Consider the following 24,310-nt stretch of genomic DNA (forward strand, 5'->3'; position numbering starts at 1 on the left):
AACCTTTACAACTGGAATAGCATTTTTATTTTGCTTGCATGTCTTTTAGGGTTTTGTGATGAATAAAAAGAGAACACATTCAGTTGCCTACTTGATTTGGGTATGAGTAGCAACTATTCAATGTTATTCAATAGCAGATGGCAATTAGAAGCTAGTTGTAAAAAAAAAATGTAACGACTGAAGGACTTTAATCTTAGGACATCATTTCTTAGAACGTGTCACACAAACCAAAAGGTGTATGCTCTGTGCATGTTCTCTCTCCCTCTCTCTCTTTTTCTCTCTGCTGAATCCTGCTGTAATTATGACTCCTACAATTGGTAGCATCTCTTTATTGTTTGGCCATCTTGTGCATGGAAACTGATACAAACATATTTAGGCTAGGATTTAATCAATTGTTCAATACTAATACTAATACAAAAATATAAACAGTAATTTTATATGAAACATGAAGAATGAATATAGTGTAACATTACATTTACATTACATTTAAGTCATTTAGCAGACGCTCTTATCCAGAGCGACTAACAACTTTCATGACAACGCATTAATAAACTATTTATAATCTATTAGTAAATAAGTATTTCATTATTTGTAAACATTTATAAACATGTATACGTTTTTATAAGTATAGAAACTATTACATTTCATAAGCGTTAGAAACATGTATTTTAACTTTGGCCTATAATGGCTAATTCGTGAATTACCAAATATTGGATTGTTAGTATTTCTCACACAAAAATCAGAGTTGACCAGGGTAGTTGAGTATTCATGATGTGTTCTTGTATTCATGATGAAAAAGCTATGTTTTCTTGTATTCATGATGAAAAACCTATGTTTTCTTGTGTCTTATGACACCATAGGTTGGTGTTGTATCTTGTGACATCTCCGCTGCAGCAGAGCAAGATAGCGGTGGACTAGCATGGATATGACGCCCTCTACTGCCTCACCGTAGCACACACAACTGCAGGTATGGGAGAAATAAGAAACCTGTTGGCTGACCATGGTAATCAATTCAGATATGGATCATCTGTGTAATAGATCTTCTTTGCGTTTTTGCCTACTACAGCTTTGATGTGATTTATTGACAAGTGCTTTGGTTTTATTGTCAATTACAGTGTAGAATTCAATCTGGGTAGATGAAAAATGGAGAAATCTGGATAGATATATATATTGAATGGAAAAAGGATATTAGGTGAGTGATGTAAGGATTGTTTTTGGATCATGGTGCTTTATGAGATGTAAAAGAAATGGTTGTGGTTGTGATTGTATTGTTAAAGCCTATTGGAGAAATAACTCTGTGTGAACAATGCATGACAATATCTTCTATAAATGATCAACCAGAGGATGCATGATTCCCATGTCTGTATCTTCTTCTTCTTGCACATTTGCAAAACCGTTTCCATTACTTTCAAGGTGACACTTTTCACTGGGTATCATACCCAGACAAATTAGATTATGCTTACACTATGTCCTCTGTGGTTCATTTGGTACTGCTTGGTGCTTGTAATGCCAGGATTTTGGGTTTGTTTCCCACATGGGACCTGTACGAAAAAATATTAAAATGTAGGTACTCACTACTAAGTCACTCTGGATAAGAGCGTCTGCTAAATGACTAAACTGTAATACAGAGCCACAGAAATATTTGCCACCACAAATTCCCCCAAAAGATTCCTAGGAGGGGCCATTACATTTTAGCAGATGGCTGGTGGATATAGAACTAGGCTAATTCTGGCGCCAAATGACCTAAATACAAAGTCAGGATGGAGGATAGTCAAAGCAGGGCCGACTCCAGGCATAAGCAACATAAGCGGTCGCTTAGGGCCCCCAGCTGCTGCAGGGCCCCCAACAAATTATTATTATTTATTTATGACATTTTTGGGGGGAATTCAGTCGGATCTCAATTGACCATTTCAGAGTGAGAATAGTTGAATACACCAGGTGCAATTTCGAAATGTGGTTGTGTGTCAGCAGTTTTTCTCTTGTTATGTCAGTCAATGACAGTCACTCAATTAGCCAAGTCGGCTAACACTTTTTTTTATTGGTAGTTAGTCTAGCCAGCTATCTAAACTTGTAGTAAGCATGGCTACCTGACCTCCAGAGGGGCCTCCATTGATTTTGTTAGTCATTCTCACTCATATCATATTAACATGGCATAAGTCCTTACAAAATGTGTATAATTGCGGAAAATTTGCTTTAAAACTGCAAAAAAAAAAGTATCTCCATCCATGGCAAAGTAGGTAGATTGTGGGAAATTTGTTGTAAAACTGAAAAAAAGAAAAAATGATCTCTGTCCCATGTCACAATTCATAGGATTGCAGTAAACTTGCTTTAAAACGGCAACATTTTCTCTATGCCCCATGGCAAAATGTGTAGAATTGCAGTGACTCCTAGTGACTCCTGCGATGCAGTGCCTTAGACCACTGCGCCATCCAGCAGGCCCTACTATTTCCTTTTTTTATTTGGCAAATTGCTCTTACTTTTAAACTCCGCATTGTTGGGAAAAGGGCTCTTAAGTAAGCAATTTCACCTGTTGTATTCGGTGCAAGTGACAAATGAAATTTGATTTGATTTAGATTGTTTTCAATTAAAATTGTCAGTGTATTCCAAACTCATAGTATGGAAATATGTATAAAACAAAGGAAAATACACTGGGCCTTTAAAACAAGCATTTTTTTCTCCACCGTCAAGAGCGGTGCCTCTCAAATGTTTTGCTGTGATGTGGGGGGCCCCCCTACCAAATCTTGCTTAGGGCCCCCAAAAGGCTGGAGCCAGCCCTAGGTCAAAGTATGGGATCAGACCCCTATTTTTATTTGTTATTTTACCCTTATTTTACCGGGTAAGTTCCTACCATAAGATGCTTTATTTCCAATGCTTATTATATCTGACCACATTCACTTATCATTCATCGATTAAGACTTGATCACAACAAGAAACTATAGAGGGGATGACATTGTGACAAGCAGTTGCACGTTGCTTGTTATTATTTAAGTTACAGAGCAAGATGCGGAAATATTATTGATACTGTAGTTATCTGGTTTGGAAATATGGAGCCTATATTTAGATAACGGGGCATGTTACAGGGCATGTATATGTTACAGGGCAGTATATCAGGCTGACAGGGGGCCGGCAGCATCACTGACCACTACCATAAAGACTGACCTACTGGAGTAAACATTACCATGTTGAGGGAGGGATAAACCACTGGTGTCCACCCATCAGTATTTAATACTGTGTACTCCCTCATTTAATCTGCTATTGGCTTGCCATCCTCTCCCTCTCCATCTCTCACAGCTGCTCTTCATTTTTCATCATTCTTTTTCTCACAGGTGAGGATAATAGTGGGATCTTATAGTGCTCCAGCATGCATAATGTGCTCCTGTCTCCTGACTGCTTTGAACTGTATGTAGTGTTGCAGCTGTTGGTTTCTGCACAATGGCAGATCATACGATCACCGTAGTAACATGGTCCTGTATGGCTCAGTTGGTTGAGGACAGTGCTTGTAACACCAGGGTTGTGGATTCTATCCCTATGGCCACCCACATGGTAAATGTATGCATGTGTGCTGGCTAAATTGGGGGGAAAAAAAGGGGGAAACAAATACAGGTCTGTATTCTCACCTTTCTTTTTTTAAGCGATAGATGTTATTTTCAATGATTCATTATGTGCACATGATTGACAGATATTAAGGAATTTGAATGTTTTAATTGAATGAATTGAATTGCTGAATTGTTTTGTGTCACCAGATGTGAATCTAGCTATTCAGGAAGTAGAGCTAGCTCAACAGTTTGAGCCTTCTTGGTCACTAGAAATATTATACTTCGTAGGCTGATTGCATGTATCAGCCCAACATGATGCTCAAGGGGACCTTGTTACCTGGATGTTTTTGTTCTGCTCTGTGTGTGCAATCTTATGCCATTTGTTCCTGAACAGGTGATGTTCTAGATGTCTGGAATCTACAGAAATTAAATATAAATAACCATCAGAATATGAAACCTTTTGTGTATCATGAATGAATAAAACATTTTACATGATTTATTTGCAAGATTTGAACATTCATGAGTAAAAAAAAGGGAATATATCACTGTTTAAAGTTTCACTTTTTGGAAATATTAGCGTATTTTCGTTTCCTCCAAACTGTATTTTAATTGGTTAGCTAGTTATTGGTTTCCTTCAAACTGTATTTCAATTGGTTAGCTAGTTATTGGTTTCCTACGAACTGTATTTCAATTGGTTAGCTAGTATTGAACTTGGTTAGCTAGCTAGTTATTTTGAAATGGTTTGGAGAAAACAACAACAACTTAAGGAAATTGGAAGAAAAGCTACAATTAAAAAAAAATAGTTTAACTATCCCTTTAAAGGATCAACATTATAAAGAGTGACTCATTGTTTTAACAAATGAGTAAAATTGTAGTTGTAGTTATATTCAAATGTAGGTCAGCAGCTCAATAATTAAGTAGATCAAAGTTTAGCATGCCAAATACCAGTTTAGATTTGTCGTCCTCGGGGAAATAAGAAACTATCATTCAGAATGTATATATGTTTTGGCATCTGAATAAGTTGAAACCCTATCTGTTTAAGCATAAAATTGTTCCAAGTGGCAAGCAGCAATATGATACATGTTTGTGAATACTTCATATCTGCATGCTTATATCTGCAATGTGAAACTAGTTGAAAGGTGTTCTATTGCCAGTGTCTAGCTGCCATAATAATATGCTAAAATCGCAGGTTGTCCAAATGTCCTGCATCAGCATAAAGATAAAAATAAGTACATACCCAGTAAAGTGAGCCAGGGTAGACTCCTACTTGCTGAGTAATTAAAGTGACCTCTATATCTTGTTGTGTGCCACTGTTATTTGGTGGATTAATTTGGGCATTATGACTGCTCTTCTGAGTCTATCACAGTACAACACATACATTTATAGCAACACTTGTTCTGTCAAAGTTTTGAATCTTTTAATTTCTGTCTTATACAAGGTGTGAAAAAATAAACAAGCAAGATGTCAGAGTAAGTATAATATTACATTAGTCTCAATAACATCTGAGAGGTGACTGATTGTCTGAGTGCATCGCGAACATCTCATGTATCTACTTCTTCCTCTCACAGGAAAAAGATGAATTCGAGCCGCAGGGGTCATCTGAAGGTAAATATACTGATTTAACCCAATTTCAGCTTCCAATATGAAAAACTGTTTTGTTCTTACTCTCCTTTGATTGAACATTTACAGTACCAGTCAAAAGTTTGGACACACCTACTCATTCAAGGGTTTTTCTTTATTTTTACTATTTTCTACATTGTAGAATAATAGTGAAGATTTCAAAACTATGAAATAACACATATGGAATCATGTAGTAACCAAAAAAAATGTTAAACAAATCAAAATATATTTTATATTTTCGATTCTTCAACGTAGCCACCCTTTGCCTTGATGACAGTGTTTTGCACACTATTAGCATTCTCTCAACCAGCTTCATGAGGAATGATTTTCCAACAGTCTTGAAGGAGTTCCCATATCCTGAGCACTTCTTGGCTGCTTTTTCTTTCACCCGGTAAAATAAGGGTAACATATTGGTGTCCTTTAGTAGTGGTTTCTTTGCAGCAATTCAACCATGAAGGCCTGATTTACGCAGTCTTCTCTGAACAGTTGATGTTGAGATGTGTCTGTTACTTTGTTAAGCATTTATTTGGAAAGCAATTTCTCAGGATGGTAACTCTAATGAATTTATCCTCTGCAGCAGAGGTAACTCTGGTTCCTACTTTCCAGTGGCGGTCCTCACGAGAGCCTGTTTCATCATAGCGCTTGATGGTTTTCGCGACTGCACTTACATTTTCTGCATTGACTGACCGTCATGTCTTAAAGTAATGATGGACTGTCATTTCTCTTTGCTTATTTGAGCTGTTCTTTCCATAATATGGACAAGGTATTTTATCAAACAGGGCTGTCTTTATCCAATGTATATCACCCCTACCTTGTTACAACACAACTGACTGGCTGAAACGCATTAAGAAGGAAATAAATTCTACAAATGACCTTTTAACTAGGCACACCTGTTAATTTAAATGCCTTCCAGGTCACCTTCCACCTCATGAAGCTGGTTGAGAGAATGCCAAGAGTGTGCAAAGCTGTCATCAAGGCAAAGGGTGGCTACTTTGAAGCATCTCAAATATAAAATATATTTTGGTGTGTTTAATGCTTTTTTGGTTACTACATGATTGAATATGTGTTATTTCATAGTTTTAATGCTTTCACTACTATTGTACAATGTATAAAATAGTAAAAATAAAGAAAAAACCTTGAATGAATAGGTGTGTCCAAACCTTTGACTCATATTGTGTCTATACAGCTAAGTCAAATAATAATCCATTCTTATTTGCAAAGATGTCAAAACTGCGGGCACAGTAGCGATATGAAATACAAATACCTTTCCCTATTTAATTAAATAACCACAAATGAACTATGTGTACAAGTGATTGTGTAAAATGTATCAAGACAAAAACAAACGGCAGAAACACATTAGCTGGCAGTTGCCTGAAGTTAACGTGCTTAGGCTCTCAATTATTTATTCAGATACATGGTAATTTTACCAAGGTTACTTTCTTGAATGTACAAGGAAATACAGTACATTTGAGAGTGCCTGAAATTGATGCTAGGCCTAACTTTGCATTGGTGAGTCCTACATGTTTTGGTGTAGTCGTGTTAGCTGCTCTGACACCTTTTCTCCCCCTGGCATCCAGAGCTTGATGCTTGCGATTGCCAAAGACCTCCTGGAGAAAGAAGCAGCAGACTTGATAACGGAAAAGGCAGCTTTTATAGCAGAAAACTGCCCTGCTCCGGTATTGTCTGGGGGTCTTCCTGAGCTGCAGGTATTTTACCATTCTAACCAGTTCATTCTCATTTAGTCTGCTTTGAATACCTGACATATACAATAATTCATACAACCATACAATTGGTACCACACAAATCCTAACCTATTTATCTTTCATTTTACATATTTGATTTTGAGATATGTGTTAAGGCTGCATTTGGATTTATTTGATTTGCATAGAAACTAAAATGAATTGAATGAGATTGATCTGTGCCAAAAGCTGAAGACACACTGTGTTTCTCATACAAATGATCTGTGATATGTTTGTGTGTCAACAGGAAATGCTTAAGAAGTTGGCCCAGACCATTGACAAGGTTGATGAGGATAGATATGACTCCGAGTCAAAAGTGAAGAAGACAGACAAAGAGGTAGAGTACGTTGCATTCCATATTGTCCTCATCCTGGAAACATATAGCGCTGGTCTTGACTATGTGTTGACTCACGCTCTTCACAGATTGAGGACTTGAGAATGAAAGTGGTTGAGATCCAGGGCATAAAGAAGCCAGCTCTGAAGAAAGTGCGCATGTCTGCTGATGCTATGCTTGCAGCTCTGCTGGGCACCAAGCACAAGGCTTCCATGGATTTCAGAGCCAACTTGAAAGAAGTGAAGAAGGAGGTCAAAGAGGAGGTGGGTATTTGTGGGGTGAATTACGAAGCAGAGAATCACAGTACTTTAGGAGTTGGCGGCAGTTGTCCCGAATGTGCTCAGAACTTTGAGGAAATGATCAGTTACATGAATTTCATATTACATCCTCAAACACTAAGAATGTCACATCGTACATTTTATGTCATGCAGGAGGAAGTCGGTGACTGGCGTAAGAACGTTGATGAACAGGCTGGCATGGACGGCAGGAAGAAGAAGTTTGAGACCGCATAAATGACTGAATTAGTTTTTTAATACATCTTTTAGGTTGTTTTGTTATACCGTCACAGAGTTAGAGTCATTTTGTCAATCTATTTTACTTAAACGTATGTCTTATGTCAATAGTTAAAAGCTTTTGAAGAAAACTTATTTTACCTATGTCCAACATTCATGCCAAAGCTCAGTAATTAAATAAATGCTTTGAAGAAGACAGTCTTTTTTTGTTACTTTTGACATGTATATTTCTTGAATACAGTGGAGGCTGCTGAGGGGAGGACGGCTCATAATAATAGTTGGAACAGAGCAAATGGAAGGGCATCAAACACATGGAAACCATATGTGTGATGTATTTGATACCATTCCACCCACTCCAGTCATTACTACGAGTCCGTCCTTTCCAACCTCCTGTGCTTGAACATTGTTATGCATGTTTATTTCTTTATTACCAATTTGGCACTGAAATAGTGGGGCATCCATAATATCCAAATATTAATGGGTTGCACTTATGTCACTTATGTGCACCTACCAGACAGCTGTGTCAAGGTTCTCTATTCCCGCCCCCAATGAAATATCGCCTTATCAGGAACATTGAAAATCACAACCTAGCATAAGATAATACTGGTGTAAAAAGACGTCTAAGCAGAGTCCACACTTCCGGTTTCCAGGAGAAACTGAAGTTAGGTTGAAAACACTGTATCCCTGAAAACTGGTAACATTTGCTTTTTGCAACCCCACAGTGAATTAATCTAATATATTTGTTGTAAGAATATAGGATTATATTTCCTACAAACATTTCATCATAAATGTCAATGTCATTAGAATATAATGTGTCATGCGAAATAACAATCTAATTAAAACTCAATAACGATTGGCTTGATTTAGTTACACATTTTAGATGTGTATTAATAATTTTAAAAATGTTTTATATTTAATTAAACCTTTCATATTTGAATAAAGAATATAATAAACAATTTACAAGAATATAGTTATGATATAATTAGTAATATAATATATAAATAAATAAATATCCTCTCTCCATTACTCTCTACCGCTCTCTCTCGCTCTCTTTCAATCTCTCGCTCCTTCTCCCCATCTCACATTTGAGCAAAAGAGGGCTATTTGCTTGCTCACTTTTTTCTCAGGAATTTGTCATTATTTGTAGATATTCAATTTACAGTGTATTGCCATGCAATTGAAGTTGGATTGGGGAACTCTAGTCCTGCAAATGGTGAGTAACACTTTTTTCTACTTTTTAATAATCCTTAACAAAATGGATTCCAGAGGTCAAAAATTGTTCTGACAATAATGACAGATACAGAAATTGTTCAAAGGTTTCACTTAAATGCAATGGATAACATGGTTCCCTTGTTAAAGTTCACAAACCCCTTTCCCTTTTTTATTTTAAAGGTGCAATCTGCAATTGGTACTTCCATTTTTTTTAAACATTTAAATTATTGCTATATACACATTGATTGTTGAAGAACTTTTTGTCAAAACAGTGGCTGGGAAGTCACTTTTTATTGTTTGAACTGCAGACTGACCCTTTAACAATAGCCTTCTTATTATTGAAAATGGAATTATCATCAATCACCCAAAAGTGGTTCAAGAATATATCAACGTTGACCCTTGCTTACCCGGGTTTATCTATCCATGACCTCCGTGCTTAACTGGGATGGCTTTGTCAAACCTTTCCAACGTCGTTGGTATGGAAGCCAAGTGGCAGCTCAGGTTTTGGGAGACACCTTGCAGAAAGGGAAATTTATGATGTGAGTTGGAGGAAAGGGTTGGTGGTATTTCAGGAGCCCACAGTTCTGTTGGCCTAAGGAGTCTCCACCACCACAAGGAGGTCCCTGGGTTTCTGCTGATTCATCATTAGTCTACATATATATACCCTGTTGGATTTGTTCTTTGCCTGTGACTTACCAGTTTCTCCCCTTCTTCACCAAGTGTGTCCTGTCCTCCTCATCTCATAGGTGAGAACCTCTCTTATCTTTCGATCACACAGGATCTGTCTTACTGATAAATAAGGTTGGATGTGACTTATTGATAAATTAAGGAATACAGTCTCACCGTGGGGGGGTAGGTTTACCTGTTAATTAAGTCTTACACAGTGCACATTTATAGACGTTGATGTAAAGGTGGCTACATTTACACAGATATTTTTATTTTTATTTTTTTATTTCACCTTTATTTAACCAGGTAGGCTAGTTGAGAACAAGTTCTCATTTACAACTGCGACCTGACCAAGATAAAGCATAGCAGGGTGAACAGACAGCAACACAGAGTTACACATGGAGTAAACAATTAACAAGTCAATAACACAGTAGAATTTTTTTATTTTTAAATACCCACTAACAGGTAGCACCTGGAAATGATCGCACTAAGTGACACCTGTCACAAGTTCACTACATTTGAATACAGATGAATACATTGAGATAAATATGTCAGGGTGGATACTATGAAAGACTATTGAGCCTGTCTAGACAGAATGACCGACGGGCCTCTGTGTTAGACAGTGTGACCCTGTGTGGAGGGCGGGGGGGACTCCTGCTCAAAGGCTATACTCTAGCATGGAAGGCAGTTGAAGACATTAACTTAGCTATACCCATACCAAAAGCACGTTGTTTTTGTGGTATTTAAGGCTGTATGTTTAAGGCTGTATGTATGTATGTTGCTCCAAATATTCAGTGTGTATAACTGTCATGGATAGCGATATGGGATTTGTGATGGAGATCTAGAATTTTGATTATACTGTAACTCGAATGTGATAACTAGGTTACAGCAGACAGTGTTTACTGAATGGGGCTTCTATGCCCTTGGATGGTGGTCCGTTCCTCTTGGGCTACAGCTAACATTTGGTAACCTACAGAATAGTTTCAGATCCACTGGTCAGTTGATAGACATGGCATAACAGTTGAGCGTTGCAAGCACCATGCTCTATCAGGCTCTATCAGGCTCTATCAGGCTCTATCAGGCTCTATCAGGCTCTATCAGGCATTTGAAAGTAACAGTTTAATACATATTTTGATTATCATGTATGTTCCTAGTTGAACAGATTGGAAAAGGATGTGTTGGCAAGAGTTTTTACTGTCAATTTCTCTGTTTGCTGAAGTATACTCAAAATAGTAGCATTTATTTGATCATTTGAATATTCATGAATTTGAACTGCATGTGTCATTGACTTTAAACTAGAGAAAACAGAGAAGTTGTTAAAAACATCATTCCTATTCTTAACATTGCTATTCATTGATGCGGTGTGTTTTAACAACAGTGTCTTACAACATTTGAGCCATATACTGTATTGCTTAAAATAAGAATCAATGATTCGATTGAGGGGCTTTTCATGACAGAAAGTATGCTCCCCAAAATGCAGTAGGAAAAGTGAAAGAGATGTAATGACGGGGTTCACTGAGAACGCAGGTTGTAGTGATTTGAGTGATACCAAGATGTTCTCAGGGTGGAGCAAGACGATGATGCCTGCAGAGGATTTGTGTGCTAATGACATCAATAAAGTAACAGCCCATGAATGTCAGGGGTGACTTGTCTCCAGCTGTCCAAATTTAGCCTGATCAAAATTGTTCCAACAAGTTTTAATAGTCAAATGGATCAGATTTCCCCTCCCTTCCTTGAAGTGTCCAAATTGCTCAATTAGCAGCCAGTGTTCATGAATCATTCTTGAGCTGGATACACAAGCCTGTTCTAATTTTAGGCTTATGAGGCAAATGGCACCCTAATGCTAAAAACATTTATCTTCCTCATTGTCTTTTTGTTACAGGGTCTGAAGCACACATTCCTCCATCATGTCTGAGTAAGTATCCATTACCTTGTTGTTTTCCACATTTGATTCTTTTCACAGGATTTTAGATAGCGTTGCAAATATGCGGTAGCTTTCCAAAAATTCTCCAGTTTTCCAGAAATCCTGGTTGGAAGACTCCCGTAATCAGGAGTGAATAAGCAGGAATCTGGAATCCTCCAATCAGAATTTCGGAAAAACCTGGGAATCTTCGGAAAGTTACAGATTTTTGCATCCCTAGTCTTAGACAAACATAATGTTAGAAAGTAGGGATTTTTTTTTATACCAAATCAGAATAAATAAACAAACAGACAAAGAAACATACAAACAAAAAACAAACAGCCAACCCAAACCCTAACATCAAACAATTGCTAGTATGCCTAAACCGTACTCTAACATGGGCAAATATACACACATACAGTACCTTCAGAAAGTATTCAGACCCCTTGACTTTTTCCACATTTTGTTACATTAAAGCCTTATTCTAAAATGGATTTAAAAATAAAAAATCATCAGCAATCTACACGTAATGACAAAGCAAAACCAGGTTTTTAGAATTTTTTGCAAATATATTAACATTTACATTTACATTTAAGTCATTTAGCAGACGCTCTTATCCAGAGCGACTTACACATTATATATATAAATAACTTATTTACATAAGTATTTAGACCCTTCCCTATGCTCAGGTGCATCCCGTTTCCATTGATCATCCTTGAGATGCTGCTACAACTTGATTGGAGTCCACCTGTGGTAAATTCAATTGATTGGACATGATGTGGAAAGGTCTATATAAGGTCCCACAGTTGACAATGCATGTCAGAGCAAAAACCAAGCCATGAGGTTGAAGGAATTGTTCATAGAGCTCCAAGACAGGATTGTGTCAAGGCACATATCTGGAGAAGGGTAGCAAAACATTTCTGCAGCATTGAAAGTCCCCAAGAACACAGTGGCCTCCATTCTGAAATGGAAGAAGTTTGGATCCACCAAGACTCTTCGTTGAGCTGGCTGCCCAGTCAAACTGAGCAATCGGGGGAGAAGGGCCTTGGTCAGGGAGGTGACCTAGAACCTGATGGTCACTCTGACAGAGCTCTAGAGTTCCTCTGTGGAGATGGGAGAACCTTCCAGAAGGACAACTGCCTCTGCAGCCCTCCACCAATCAGGCCTTTACGGGAGAGTGTGCCAAGACGGAAGCCACTCCTCAGTAAAAGGCACATGACCACCCGGCTTTGATTTGCCAAAAGGCACCTAAAGACTCTCATACCATCAGAAACAAGATTCTCTGAACGCTTTGGCCTGAATGCCAAAGTCTGGAGGAAATCTGGCAGAAACAGGTCTGCCAAGCTTGTAGCATCATACCCAAGAAGACTCGATACTGTAATCGCTGCCAAAGGTGTTTCAACAAAGTACTGACTAAAGGGTCTAAATACTATAAATGTTATATTTCCATTTCTTTATTTGTAATACATTTGTAAAATTTTCTAAAAACCTGTTTTTGCTTTGTCACTATGGGTTATTGTGTGTAGATTGATGAGGGGAAAAAAACAAGTCATGTCCCTTCAGCATATTGATCAGTCATGTCCCTTCAGCATATTGATCAGTCATGTCTCTTCAGCATATTGATCAGTCATGTCCCTTCAGCATATTGATCAGTCATGTCCCTTCAGCATATTGATCAGTCATGTCCCTTCAACATATTGATCAGTCATGTCCTTTCAGCATATTGATCAGTCATGTCACTTCAGCATATTGATCAGTCATGTCACTTCAGCATATTGATCAGTCATGTCACTTCAGCATATTGATCAGTCATGTCCTTTCAGCATATTGATCAGTCATGTCCCTTCAGCATATTGATCAGTCATGTCACTTCAGCATATTGATCAGTCATGTACTTTCAGCATATTGATCAGTCATGTCCCTTCAGCATATTGATCAGTCATGTCACTTCAGCATATTGATCAGTCATGTCCCTTCAGCATATTGATCAGTCATGTCTCTTCAGCATATTGATCAGTCATGTCCCTTCAGCATATTGACCAGTCATGTCTCTTCAGCATATTGATCAGTCATGTCCCTTCAGCTTATTGATCAGTCATGTCACTTCAGCATATTGATCAGTCATGTCCCTTCAGCATATTGATCAGTCATGTCCCTTCAGCATATTGATCAGTCATGTCTCTTCAGCATATTGATCAGTCATGTCCCTTCAGCATATTGACCAGTCATGTCTCTTCAGCATATTGATCAGTCATGTCCCTTCAGCATATTGACCAGTCATGTATATAACAATCCAGTATGTCAAACTCACCTTTCTTCACAGGAAAAGGATGACCTCGAGCCGCAACCATCATCTAAAGGTAAATCAACACAGTTCACTGTGACAACATTCTATGTATTCTTCTAAATTAGGTGCAAACTGCATTTTGTCAATGGGTTTCCTATATGAGCAGTATATGACTCTGTGTATGCCAATGTGCATTTCTATCTTTTTGACCTCCACTAAGCACACCAGCGTGTCCTGAATGTACACCAAGCCAGGTACTGGACTAGGTTTGGCCTCACTGTGTTTCCTTTTCCTCCAGAGCTTGTGTCTCTCGATTGCGGCTACTTTTCTGGCAGCAGAGAAAAAGGAGTCTGTGCAAGAGAAAGAAGATTTCATGGCTCAGATCCCCATCATGGATTTGTCTGGAAATCAAGCGGCGCTGGTGGTACCATACTGTTTATTGATTTGAGTTTGTCGTAATGAGGTGGGATTCGTAGATGTATACACACTCCATTGTCTTCCTTTTGTGGTTGCTAATGTCTTATTTGAATTCCACAGCGGGGGATATAATTTCACACAGACGTCTTGGCAAAGCCTTCATCAGTATGTCAAATGAAAGGTTACCACCTCTCCCTCTCTAGATAGCTGTTGCCTGTAGAAAGTGGTTAATTCCACCCTCTTTAGATACTGGTGCCATACTGATGCCTCTCATACAAATGATCTGTAATGTGTTGATGTGCACACAGGAAATGCTTTAAAAAAGTTGGCCCAGACCATTGACAAGGTTGATGAGGATAGATATGACTCCGAGGCAAAAGTGAAGAAGACAGACAAAGAGGTAGAGTACGTTGCATTCCATATTGTCCTCATCCTGGAAACATATAGAGCTGGTCTTGACTATGTGTTGACTCACCCTCTTCACAGATCGAGGACCTGAAGATGAAAGTGGTTGAGATCCAGGGCATAAAGAAGCCAGCTCTGAAGAAAGTGCGTATGTCTGCTGATGCTATGCTTGCAGCTCTGCTGGGCACCAAGCACAAGGCTTCCATGGATTTCAGAGCCAACTTGAAAGAAGTGAAAAAGGAGGTCAAAGAGGAGGTGGGTATTTGTGGGGAGAATTACGAAGCAGAGAATCACAGTACTTTGGGAGTTGGCAACCTTTTCCCCACATGTATTCAGGGATTTGATGAAAGGATCAATTACATTTATTTCATATTATATCCTCAAACACTGAGAATGTCATATCGTAAACTTTATGTCATGCAGGAGGAAGTCAGTGACTGGCGTAAGAATGTTGATGAACAGTCTGGCATGGACGGCAGGAAGAAGAAGTTTCAGTCTGAAAAAATTACCAAATTAGTTTTGGTGTTCAAAACTACGGAGGATACAGAGTGATTGATCTATCTTTTTTTGTTATTTTGTTGTACTGTTACAGAGTTGGATATGGAAGACCTAAGGTCAAGATTTGAGGCAAAGACATGTTTATCTTACAGCATAAGATAAGGTCTTATACTAACTGTAAACTGTAATTGAATTGTAAATTATTTTCCAAATATATAGGCTTACTGAAAATATATACAACTGCCAAACTGCAGTAATTCAATAAATGTTGGCAACATGGTGGAAACATGAACATAGTGGAAACATGAACATGAACATGGGGGAAACATGAACATGAACATGGTGGAAACATGAACATGAACATGGTGGAAACATGAACATGAACATGGTGGAAACATCAACATGGTGGAAACATGAACATGGTGGAAACATGAAACATGGAAATGGTATCAATTTTATGATTCTGTGTTGTGGTAAATTATTTTACTCCTTTCAGATTTGGTCCCTCCATGCTTTTGGATGTAAGGTATTCTGGAGTATGGTTGGAAAAAAGTTGGCTTTCTGAAAAATCATCTTATTTGCTTCTTATTCTGGGAATCTTCCAACCGGGATTTCTGGAAAACCTGGTAATTTTGGGAAAGTTACTGGAATTTTGCAACACAAATTCTGGAGACACCTAGAACATATTGGGTGGAGGTTATTTATTAAATACATCTATTAGGTTATCTATTAAACCACAAGATGTCAGTATAGTAGAGTACCTTTCATTTCTGCTGATCCTTCCTCTCTCTCTCATTCACTCTGCCCAACTCTCAATGTAATACAATCCCCTTTCTCTGAAAGTATAGCAATAGAAAAATGGGGGAAGTTGGTGAGTTTTGAACAAACAATGGCAATCTGCACTGTTCACCAAATGTAGCCAAGCAGAATCATGAGTAGAGTAGCATTTCACTTATTACGTGTTATTGACTAGTTTGTTTAACTCCATTTGTCATGTGTTGGCCTGATTAAGCACTCAACATATTATCAATATGGCCTAACATATAATTCACAGTTGCTGTGCTTTTAGGTTTGAAGGAAACATGATGGAATTGAGGTTTATTGTGTTTTGTCTTTAAGACAATAAATCAATTTCTGATTTCAATACAATTTACATTTCTGAGTGCTTTACTGATTCGATAAAATAACCACTTTTAAAACTGTATTAGGATTTTCAAGAACTTGTTTTTCTAGAATTGATCATATGATTCACTTGTTGAGTTATATTACTATGATTCACTTGTTGAAGTAGACTCCCACTTCAATTAATTTAGATTTTAGAAATACAGTATCATATTTTTTATATTTACTCTTATCTATAAATACTTTCCCTATCCCTCCCATACTGAACTGTAATTCTATACTCACTGCTCAGAGCAACATATGTCTTGAAAGACATCTTGAAGGAAAGAACATTTATGAGGTTGGGCATAGTGTATTTCAGGAGCTCGATGTTCCATTGGTCTGACATGGAAACTACTTCCATAAAGAGGACCAAGTGTTTCTGCTGATGCATCATCCGACACCATATATACCGTTTTCATGTTTCACCGCATGTCGCTTGTCAGTGTGCTAGTCTTCCATTCTTCCTCCTGGTGTGTTCTGCCCTCCTCCTCTTCCTCTTCCTCTCATAGGTGAGAATCTCTCTTTTCCTGTCTCTCTATCAAACTCTCTGATTGTGTTGCATCACTGGGATTAAAAGCACAAGGAATAGAAATAGACTAAAGGGCCTCCCAACCAATGGCAATCTTAACAATCCAATACACTCACTGCACATGGGTGTATTTCTGTTTACCACTTTATGGATCATTACCAAATGGAGCATATGGAACATATATATTCACCAAGCAAAACAGGTGAAGACATTGAGGTAAATCAGTCAGACTTTCTTTTTTGTAAAACTTTGACTAGGGTTCTGGTTAGGGGTTATACTCTAGCAGTCAAAGCTGGTAAAGACACAACATAAATACAGACCTCTGAGTTATTGAGTTTCAGATAAAGATCTCAGGCACAGAATGTTCTGTGTGAGATTCATTGATTCTATTTAGATGATTGTTAATTCAATATAAAATGGTAAGATCATAGTGTTATACACTGTGATGGAGAAAATGATAGCTGGGAAAGTTTTTCGTTTTCCATTAAAGAAATGTGGTGCATGTTTATTTGAGGTGGTGGATGGAGTAACAGCTTTGTAATACTGTGTAATAGACAGCATGCTAAATGCCATGTTAATTGTCATGTATAGGTCAACAAAAATAAAAAGCGGAGTTTTGCGATAGATCTTAGCTTGCTAAATTGTGTAGTTGACATGATGATTTGAAATGAAATAATTAATTTGATTAGATTATGAATGACTGGGAAAGTAACGCTTTTTTGATGTTTTCAATTATCAATAACTTTTAACTGAGACTTACAGTCAATTGTTGGGGAAGAAAATAGCAAACCATTATATCCATTGATGAGTGTGAGTACCTTGATTCAACACAATCACATCTGTCTACAGAATGAAGAAGATGCTGTTGATTTATGTATTTCGGAAGGATTTTCTGATATACAGCACCGCAGCAGGTTAATAAATCGAGACTTGCGTCTCTGAAGGCAGCAGCAGTTAAAGTTTATTAGGGTTTCACATTCTAACAACCATTAAACAAGTCAGACAACTGACTCTAGCAGTCCAGATATAGCTTTCTCGGAATTGCCTCAGACTCTAGCTCTGAAAATGTATCATATTTCCCCTAAGAACCTAGTTTGGCCAAGTGTTCCCCAATCTTCAGCTCAATATCACAATATGATCTTTAGACCAGACATGTCTCTCGCTTTTGCACCTATTGCACCTATTGAACCCTACTGATATTATAAATGTTTATTTTTTAATCATAAGTATCAAGCACGCGCTCCAGCAGGTGTATCTCACTGATCATCCCTAAAGCCAACACCTCATTTGGCTGCCTTTCGTTCCAGTTCTCTGCTGCCTGTGACTGGAACGAATTGAAAAAATTGCTGAAGTTGGAGACTTTTATCTCCCTCACCAACTTCAAACATCTGCTATCTGAGCAGCTAACCGATCGCTGCAGCTGTACATAGTCTATCGGTAAATAGCCCACCCAATTTTACCTACCTCATCCCCATACTGTTTATATTTATTTACTTTTCTGCTCTTTTGCACACCAATATCTCTACCTGTACATGACCATCTGATCATTTATCACTCCAGTGTTAATCTGCAAAATTGTAATTATTCGCCTACCTTCTCATGCCTTTTGCACACAATGTATATAGACTCTTTTTTTCTACTGTGTTATTGACTTGTTAATTGTTTACTCAATGTGTAACTCTGTGTTGTCTGTTCACACTGCTATGCTTTATCTTGGCCAGGTCGCAGTTGCAAATGAGAACTTGTTCTCAACTAGCCTACCTGGTTAAATAAAGGTGGAAAAAAATATAAAAAAATAAAGCAAGTTCTCTCTGTTGTGCTTCTATTCAGGGTGTGAAACACAACAACAGCCAAGATGTCAGAGTAAGTCTTTAAATTTGTCTAACATTCACTAAAAGTGTAATTCCAGACTTCCAGCCTGACACAAAACATGTCCAATCCACCCTTATGTTCTCTCAGCAATGCACATAACTGTTATATCCCTAACAACATGTCAAATCCATGTGTTTTTCACAGTAAAAAGATGACATCGAGCCGCAGGCATCATCTGAAGGTGAACCAAGACAATGAATTATGGTCCATTGGATGAAACAAGTATTTCACACCAATGTCCAGTACTTGACTGAATTAGTTTGGGCATAAATTAGACTGGTTTTATAACTTTTCAACCTCTTTAATCCTTTAGGTAATCTTTTGTGCCCCAATACCACATAGTGGACTGGGTTTGTCTTTACTATGTTTCTTTGTCCTACAGAGCTTAGTGCTCCAGATTGCGTTTGAGCTTATTGAAGTGGAGAAAAAGGAGGCTGTGCAGGAGAAAGCCAATTTCATGGCTGAGCTCCCCGCCCTGGATTTGTCTGGAGATCAAACGGCGCTGGTGGTACGATACGACGCTAATAATTCATTCATTTACACAAGCTTCACACATCTGGAGACCTACATTTCCCTCACTAACTTTAGACATCAGCTATCTGAGCAGCTAACTGATCGCTGCAGCTGTACATAGTCCATCTGTAAATAGGCCACCCAATCTACCTACCTCATCCCCATATTGTTTTTCTTTACTTTGCTGCTCTTTTGCACACCAGTATCACTACTTACACACCATCATCTGATCATCATCATCTGCTCATCTATCACTCCAGTGTTAATCTGCTAAATTGTAATTACTTTGCTACTATGGCCTATTTATTGCCTTACCACCTCACGCCATTTGCACACACTCTATATAGACTTTCTTTTTTTCTATTGTGTTATTGACTGTACGCTTGTTTATTCCATGTTACTCTGTGTTGTTTTTTGTGTCGCACTGCTTTGCTTTATCTTGGCCAGGTCGCAGTTGTAAATGAGAACTTGTTCTCAACTAGCTTACCTGGTTAAATAAAGGTGAAATAAAAAAATAAAAAAACATCTACTCCAATGTATTTAGGCCTCACATTGGTGGTTCTTGTAATAAGCCATGTGGATTTGCCTACAAAGTACACACTCTAAATAACTGTTGCCCAAAGAGACTGACTCCGTCAGGAGAGAAGAGTTTCTCATAGGGGTGGCAGGGTAGCCTAGTGGTTAGAGTGTTGGACTAGTAGCCTGAAGGTTGCAAGTTCAAACCCCCTGAACAGGCAATTAACCCACTGTTCCTAGGCTGTCATTGTAAATAAGAATTTGTTCTTAACTGACTTGCCTTAAATAAATACAAATTACCTGACTGATTTGATGTGTTTGTGTACCAACAGGAAATGCTCAAAAAGTTAGCCCAATCCATCGACAAGGTTGATGAGGAAAGATATGACGCAGAGTCCAAGGTGACGAAGGCAGACAAGGAGGTATTTTCTATTCCATCTTGTCCTCATCATGAAACAAACACATATCCATAGAATTTAAAATTGAAACACAACAAACACACAACCCTGGATTGAATAACCAATGCTAAGTAACCAACCTCCTATTTAATCCAGATTAACAAATTGTTATCAGATGTAGATGTGTAAAAAAAAAACATCTTACCTAAATTTCCTTGACTAACCGGTGCCCCCACACACTGACTCTGTGCCGGTACCCCCTGTATATAGCCTCGCTACTGTTATTTTATTGTTACTCTTTAATTATTATTATTATTATAAAAACATGTTTTTACTACAGTTTATTTGAGTAAATCATTTCTTAACACTTTTATTCTTAAAACTGCATTGTTGGTTAAGGGCTTGTAAGTAAGCACTCACCTGTTGTATTTGGCGCATGTGACAAATCAAATTCGATTTTTGACATGGCAAATCTTATCTTCCTCCTGACTTGCTCACGTCACAGATTGAGGACTTGAGAATGAAAGTGGTTGAGATCCAGGGCATGAAGAAGCCAGCTCTGAAGAAAGTGCGTATGTCTGCTGATGCTATGCTCCAGGCTCTGCTGGGCACCAAGCACAAGGCTTCCATGGATTTCAGAGCCAACTTGAAAGAAGTGAAGAAGGAGGTCAAAGAGGAGGTGGGTATTTGTGTGGAAACCTACAAAGCAGAGAATCACAGTACCTGAGTATTGTGTCCCAAATGTGTTCTGAGCTTTGTGGAAAGGATCAGTTATTTCATATTTGATCCTCTATTTGTGACATCATAAACTTTCTGTAACGCAGGCAGTGGATGCAGTCGGTGACTGGCGTAAGAACGTTGATGAACAGGCTGGCATGGACGGCAGGAAGAAGAAGTTTCAGGGTTAAACACATTCATTTTTCAGTCATAGCCGACTTTTGTGTTTTGTCGTATTGTGGTACAGAGACGGATTTCTATGACCTTGTTGTTATGTATCCCTGCAGGAAGAGGATCTTTGATTTTAAAATGCTATTATTTTTTGATACTGTAGGTTCAAATATGTATTCGACACTATGGTTTTGGATATCTCTCTCTCCCCTCTCCCCCACTCTCTCTCTCTCTTTTTCTCTCGCTGTCTCTCTTTCTTTCTATTTAACTTTTCAGTGTAATTTGCAAATGTTTTTGGCTATTGTATAGTGAGGTGGAAAGGGTAAATATTTGTAGCTTCACCCACTCTTAACATCACACAGCTTTCCATCTGCATCTGTAACATTCACTAAAAGGAGTATATTCACTAACAGAAAAATAAAAATAAAAACAATTTTAAAAAGCTTGTGATTGTTTTTGTAGTGTTTTCCTACAAGATCATTGCCAGTTAGGCCCAAATTGTCACTGTGCGTGCTTCAGCCAGCGAAAACAATACACTCAAAGAATGTGTGCATATTTGCCCAGATGAGCCCTTAGATCCCAATATCTTTGAGTCTGTAATTGATCCAGCAGCGTTGCTGTAGGATGTTGTTTGTGTTATGCCAAGCTTGCATTTAGATCTGGAAATTGGACCTGTGCAATGAATAGATCCAACCCAATACATATAACTAACATTTACAGGATTCCATGGATCTAGATCAGGGGAAAATTATTAAATACTTAATATATCTATTTTTGTTATTGATATTTAGAATTTAAAATTGAAACACAACAAACACACAACCCTGGATTGAACAACCAATTATGATTTGCTAAGTAACCAACCTCCTATTTAATCCAGATTAACAAATTGTTATCAGATGTATACCGTAGTTTGTAAAAAAAATCATCTTCTTAACATCTGTTTTAGCTAATGGAAAGGCATTGGGAAATGGTCATGTGATATTAGTGTACCATATTTGTTAACACATGAATGCCCTTCAATAATAATAATAATACTAATATTAATAATGATGATGATAATGATAATAACGGATTTCATATATATAGTAATTTTCCAGATGCTCCACCAGAGGAAGCCTCCATATGTTGAAATATTAGGAAGTGGGCTGCCATTGTCTTTTTACCTTTATTTTAGCAGGGAGTCTTATTGAGACCGGGTGTCACGCCCTGACCTTAGAGCTTTTTATGTCTCTATTTTGGTTTGGTCAGGGTGTGATTTGGGTGGGCATTCTATGTTCCTTTTTCTATGTTTTTGTATTTCTTTGTTTTGGCGCGGTATGGTTCTCAATCAGGGACAGCTGTCTATCGTTGTCTCTGATTGGGAACCATACTTAGGTAGCTTTTTCTCACAGGGTTTTTGTGGGTAGTTAATTTCTGTTTAGTGTTTTGCACCTTTCAGGACTGTTTTGGTTATTCCCTTTGTTATTTTGTTATAGTGTTCCGTTTTAATAAAGAAAGCATGAACACTTACAACGCTGCGCTTTGGTCCGATGATTCCTCTTCTTCAGAAGATGAATACCGTTACAGAACTACCCACCACAAATGGACCAAGCAGCGTGGTAACGAGGAGCAGAGGGTTCAGGACTCCTGGACTTGGGAGGAGATATTGGACGGACAGGCACCCTTCAGTCCGGAGCTTCCAGAGGCGCCCTTCAGTCCAGAGCTTCCAGAGGCGCCCTTCAGTCCGGAGCTTCCAGAGGCGCCCTTCAGTCCGGAGCTCTCTACGAGGGGGCCCAGTTCGGGCCCGCAACGAGGGTCCCCAGTTCGGGGCCCGCTACGAGGGTCCCCAGTTCGGGGCCCGCTACGAGGGTCCCCAGTTCGGGGCCCGCAACGAGGGTCCCCAGTTCGGGGCCCGCTACGAGGGTCCCCAGTCCGGGGTCGGCGACGAGGGTCCACGCTCTATAGGCGCCACCTAAGTGGGCCAAGCCAGAGGTGGAGCGGGTCTACGTCCCTCACCAGAGCTGCCACCGCGGAGAAATGCCCACCAAGACCCTCCCCTATAGGTTCAGGTTTTGCGGCCGGAGTCCGCACCTTTGGGGGGGGGGGGGTGTACTGTCACGCCCTGACCTTAGAGCTTTTTTGGTTCGGTCAGGGTGCGATTTGGGTGGGCATTCTATGTTCCTTTTTCTATGTTTTTGTATTTCTTTGTTTTGGCCGGGTATGGTTCTCAATCAGGGACAGCTGTCTATCGTTGTATCTGATTGGGAATCATACTTAGGTAGCTTTTTCCCACAGGGTTTTTGTGGGTAGTTAATTTCTGTTTAGTGTTTTGCACCTTTCAAGACTGTTTTGGTTATTCCCTTTGTTATTTTGTTATAGTGTTCCGTTTTAATAAAGAAAGCATGAACACTTATCACGCTGCGCTTTGGTCCGATAATTCCTCTTCTTCAGACGACGAATACCGTTACACCAAGGTTTGTTTTGACAAGACCAGCAGCAATTCCACATTGAAAGTTAGATGCAAAAAAATACAAAAATAAAATTATAGAAAAACAATCCTCTGTGAAGAGGTCCTATACCAACAATCTGAACTGCCGAAAGGCACCAGTGCATCCAATTGAAGGGTATTCTGAAGATTGTTCCATAAGTGAGGTACAATTAAAACTAAAAGATGCTTTAACTACATCTGTATTGACGGAAGGATTTCAAGAGTTAGCTATCCAAGTATGGTTTCTCGTAAATATGACCAGAGTATGTCAAAATAGATACATGTATTAAGAATACATTAGTGGATAAACATATGCAGTAAGCTATTTACCCATGAACATTATCAGTTAAACACAGATTTACTCAGATGTGCCCATCCTAGAACCAAACCAACCATTCATGCTCAATATCTGAACTGTGGAGGTATGTTAAATGCTTAGCCTTAGACTGTTCAGAGTATCGATATCAAACCTCCAGGCAGCCAGCTCCTCCCACTGGCATAGTGATACCAAAGCATTCCGTCTATGGTCATGAAGGCCTGACTGTATTTAACAGCCCTCCAGCAGTAAGACCTGGGCTGGGCATCTTAGGTTACCTCCAAGGAGCTCAAATGCAGTGCTGAGACTGGAGGACTGGCTTAGTATATCCCTGACCCTGCTTCCGAATGCAAGGAGATGCCACAGTGCTATATTTGGATCATCTGACTTCACCAACTTTAATATTAGGAGAGCCGACAGCATCATAATGAGTCAAAACAAATGTACTTTTTTAAATACTCTGCCATTTTTAAAGTGATTTTTCTTAATTAAGTCTACATAACACACTGTCGCTGTTA

General features: G+C 38.6%; 2 protein-coding genes and 1 pseudogene across 3 annotated transcripts; all 3 read left to right on the forward strand.

Moving 5' to 3' along the window:
* Positions 1-3,195: 3,195 nt before the first annotated feature.
* Positions 3,196-7,939, forward strand: LOC115144812 (troponin I, fast skeletal muscle-like). Its single transcript, XM_029685891.2, has 7 exons — positions 3,196-3,326; positions 4,975-5,005; positions 5,105-5,141; positions 6,734-6,862; positions 7,143-7,232; positions 7,319-7,492; positions 7,661-7,939. Exons 2-7 carry the CDS (start codon positions 4,998-5,000, stop codon positions 7,739-7,741), a joined length of 519 nt encoding a protein of 172 aa, XP_029541751.1. The 5' UTR covers positions 3,196-3,326; positions 4,975-4,997; the 3' UTR covers positions 7,742-7,939.
* A 5,677-nt stretch (positions 7,940-13,616) lies between these two features.
* LOC115144841 (troponin I, fast skeletal muscle-like) lies at positions 13,617-16,591 on the forward strand (annotated as a pseudogene).
* Positions 16,592-16,708: 117 nt separating this feature from the next.
* LOC115144811 (troponin I, fast skeletal muscle-like) lies at positions 16,709-21,451 on the forward strand. 2 transcript variants are annotated; one of them, XM_065003021.1, is made up of 8 exons: positions 16,715-16,799; positions 18,127-18,256; positions 18,650-18,682; positions 18,836-18,872; positions 19,074-19,199; positions 20,053-20,142; positions 20,624-20,797; positions 20,943-21,451. In XM_065003021.1, exons 3-8 carry the CDS (start codon positions 18,675-18,677, stop codon positions 21,024-21,026), a joined length of 519 nt encoding a protein of 172 aa, XP_064859093.1. In that variant the 5' UTR covers positions 16,715-16,799; positions 18,127-18,256; positions 18,650-18,674; the 3' UTR covers positions 21,027-21,451. The 2 variants fall into 2 exon arrangements, with proteins under 2 accessions (XP_029541750.1, XP_064859093.1); XM_029685890.2 differs by lacking the exon at positions 18,127-18,256 and having other exon boundaries at positions 16,709-16,799.
* The last annotated feature ends 2,859 nt before the right edge of the window (positions 21,452-24,310 follow it).

Source organism: Oncorhynchus nerka, linkage group LG17 (assembly GCF_034236695.1).
Source record: "Oncorhynchus nerka isolate Pitt River linkage group LG17, Oner_Uvic_2.0, whole genome shotgun sequence".
Classification (NCBI taxonomy): Eukaryota; Metazoa; Chordata; class Actinopteri; order Salmoniformes; family Salmonidae; genus Oncorhynchus; species Oncorhynchus nerka.

Coding starts and splice junctions, on each gene's coding strand:
- LOC115144812 (XM_029685891.2), top strand. Junction 5,142..6,733: donor GCCGCAGGGGTCATCTGAAG/GTAAATATACTG, acceptor CCTGGCATCCAG/AGCTTGATGCTTGCGATTGC. Junction 6,863..7,142: donor GGGGTCTTCCTGAGCTGCAG/GTATTTTACCAT, acceptor GTGTGTCAACAG/GAAATGCTTAAGAAGTTGGC.
- LOC115144811 (XM_029685890.2), top strand. Junction 18,873..19,073: donor GCCGCAGGCATCATCTGAAG/GTGAACCAAGAC, acceptor TTTGTCCTACAG/AGCTTAGTGCTCCAGATTGC. Junction 20,798..20,942: donor AGAAGGAGGTCAAAGAGGAG/GTGGGTATTTGT, acceptor TCTGTAACGCAG/GCAGTGGATGCAGTCGGTGA.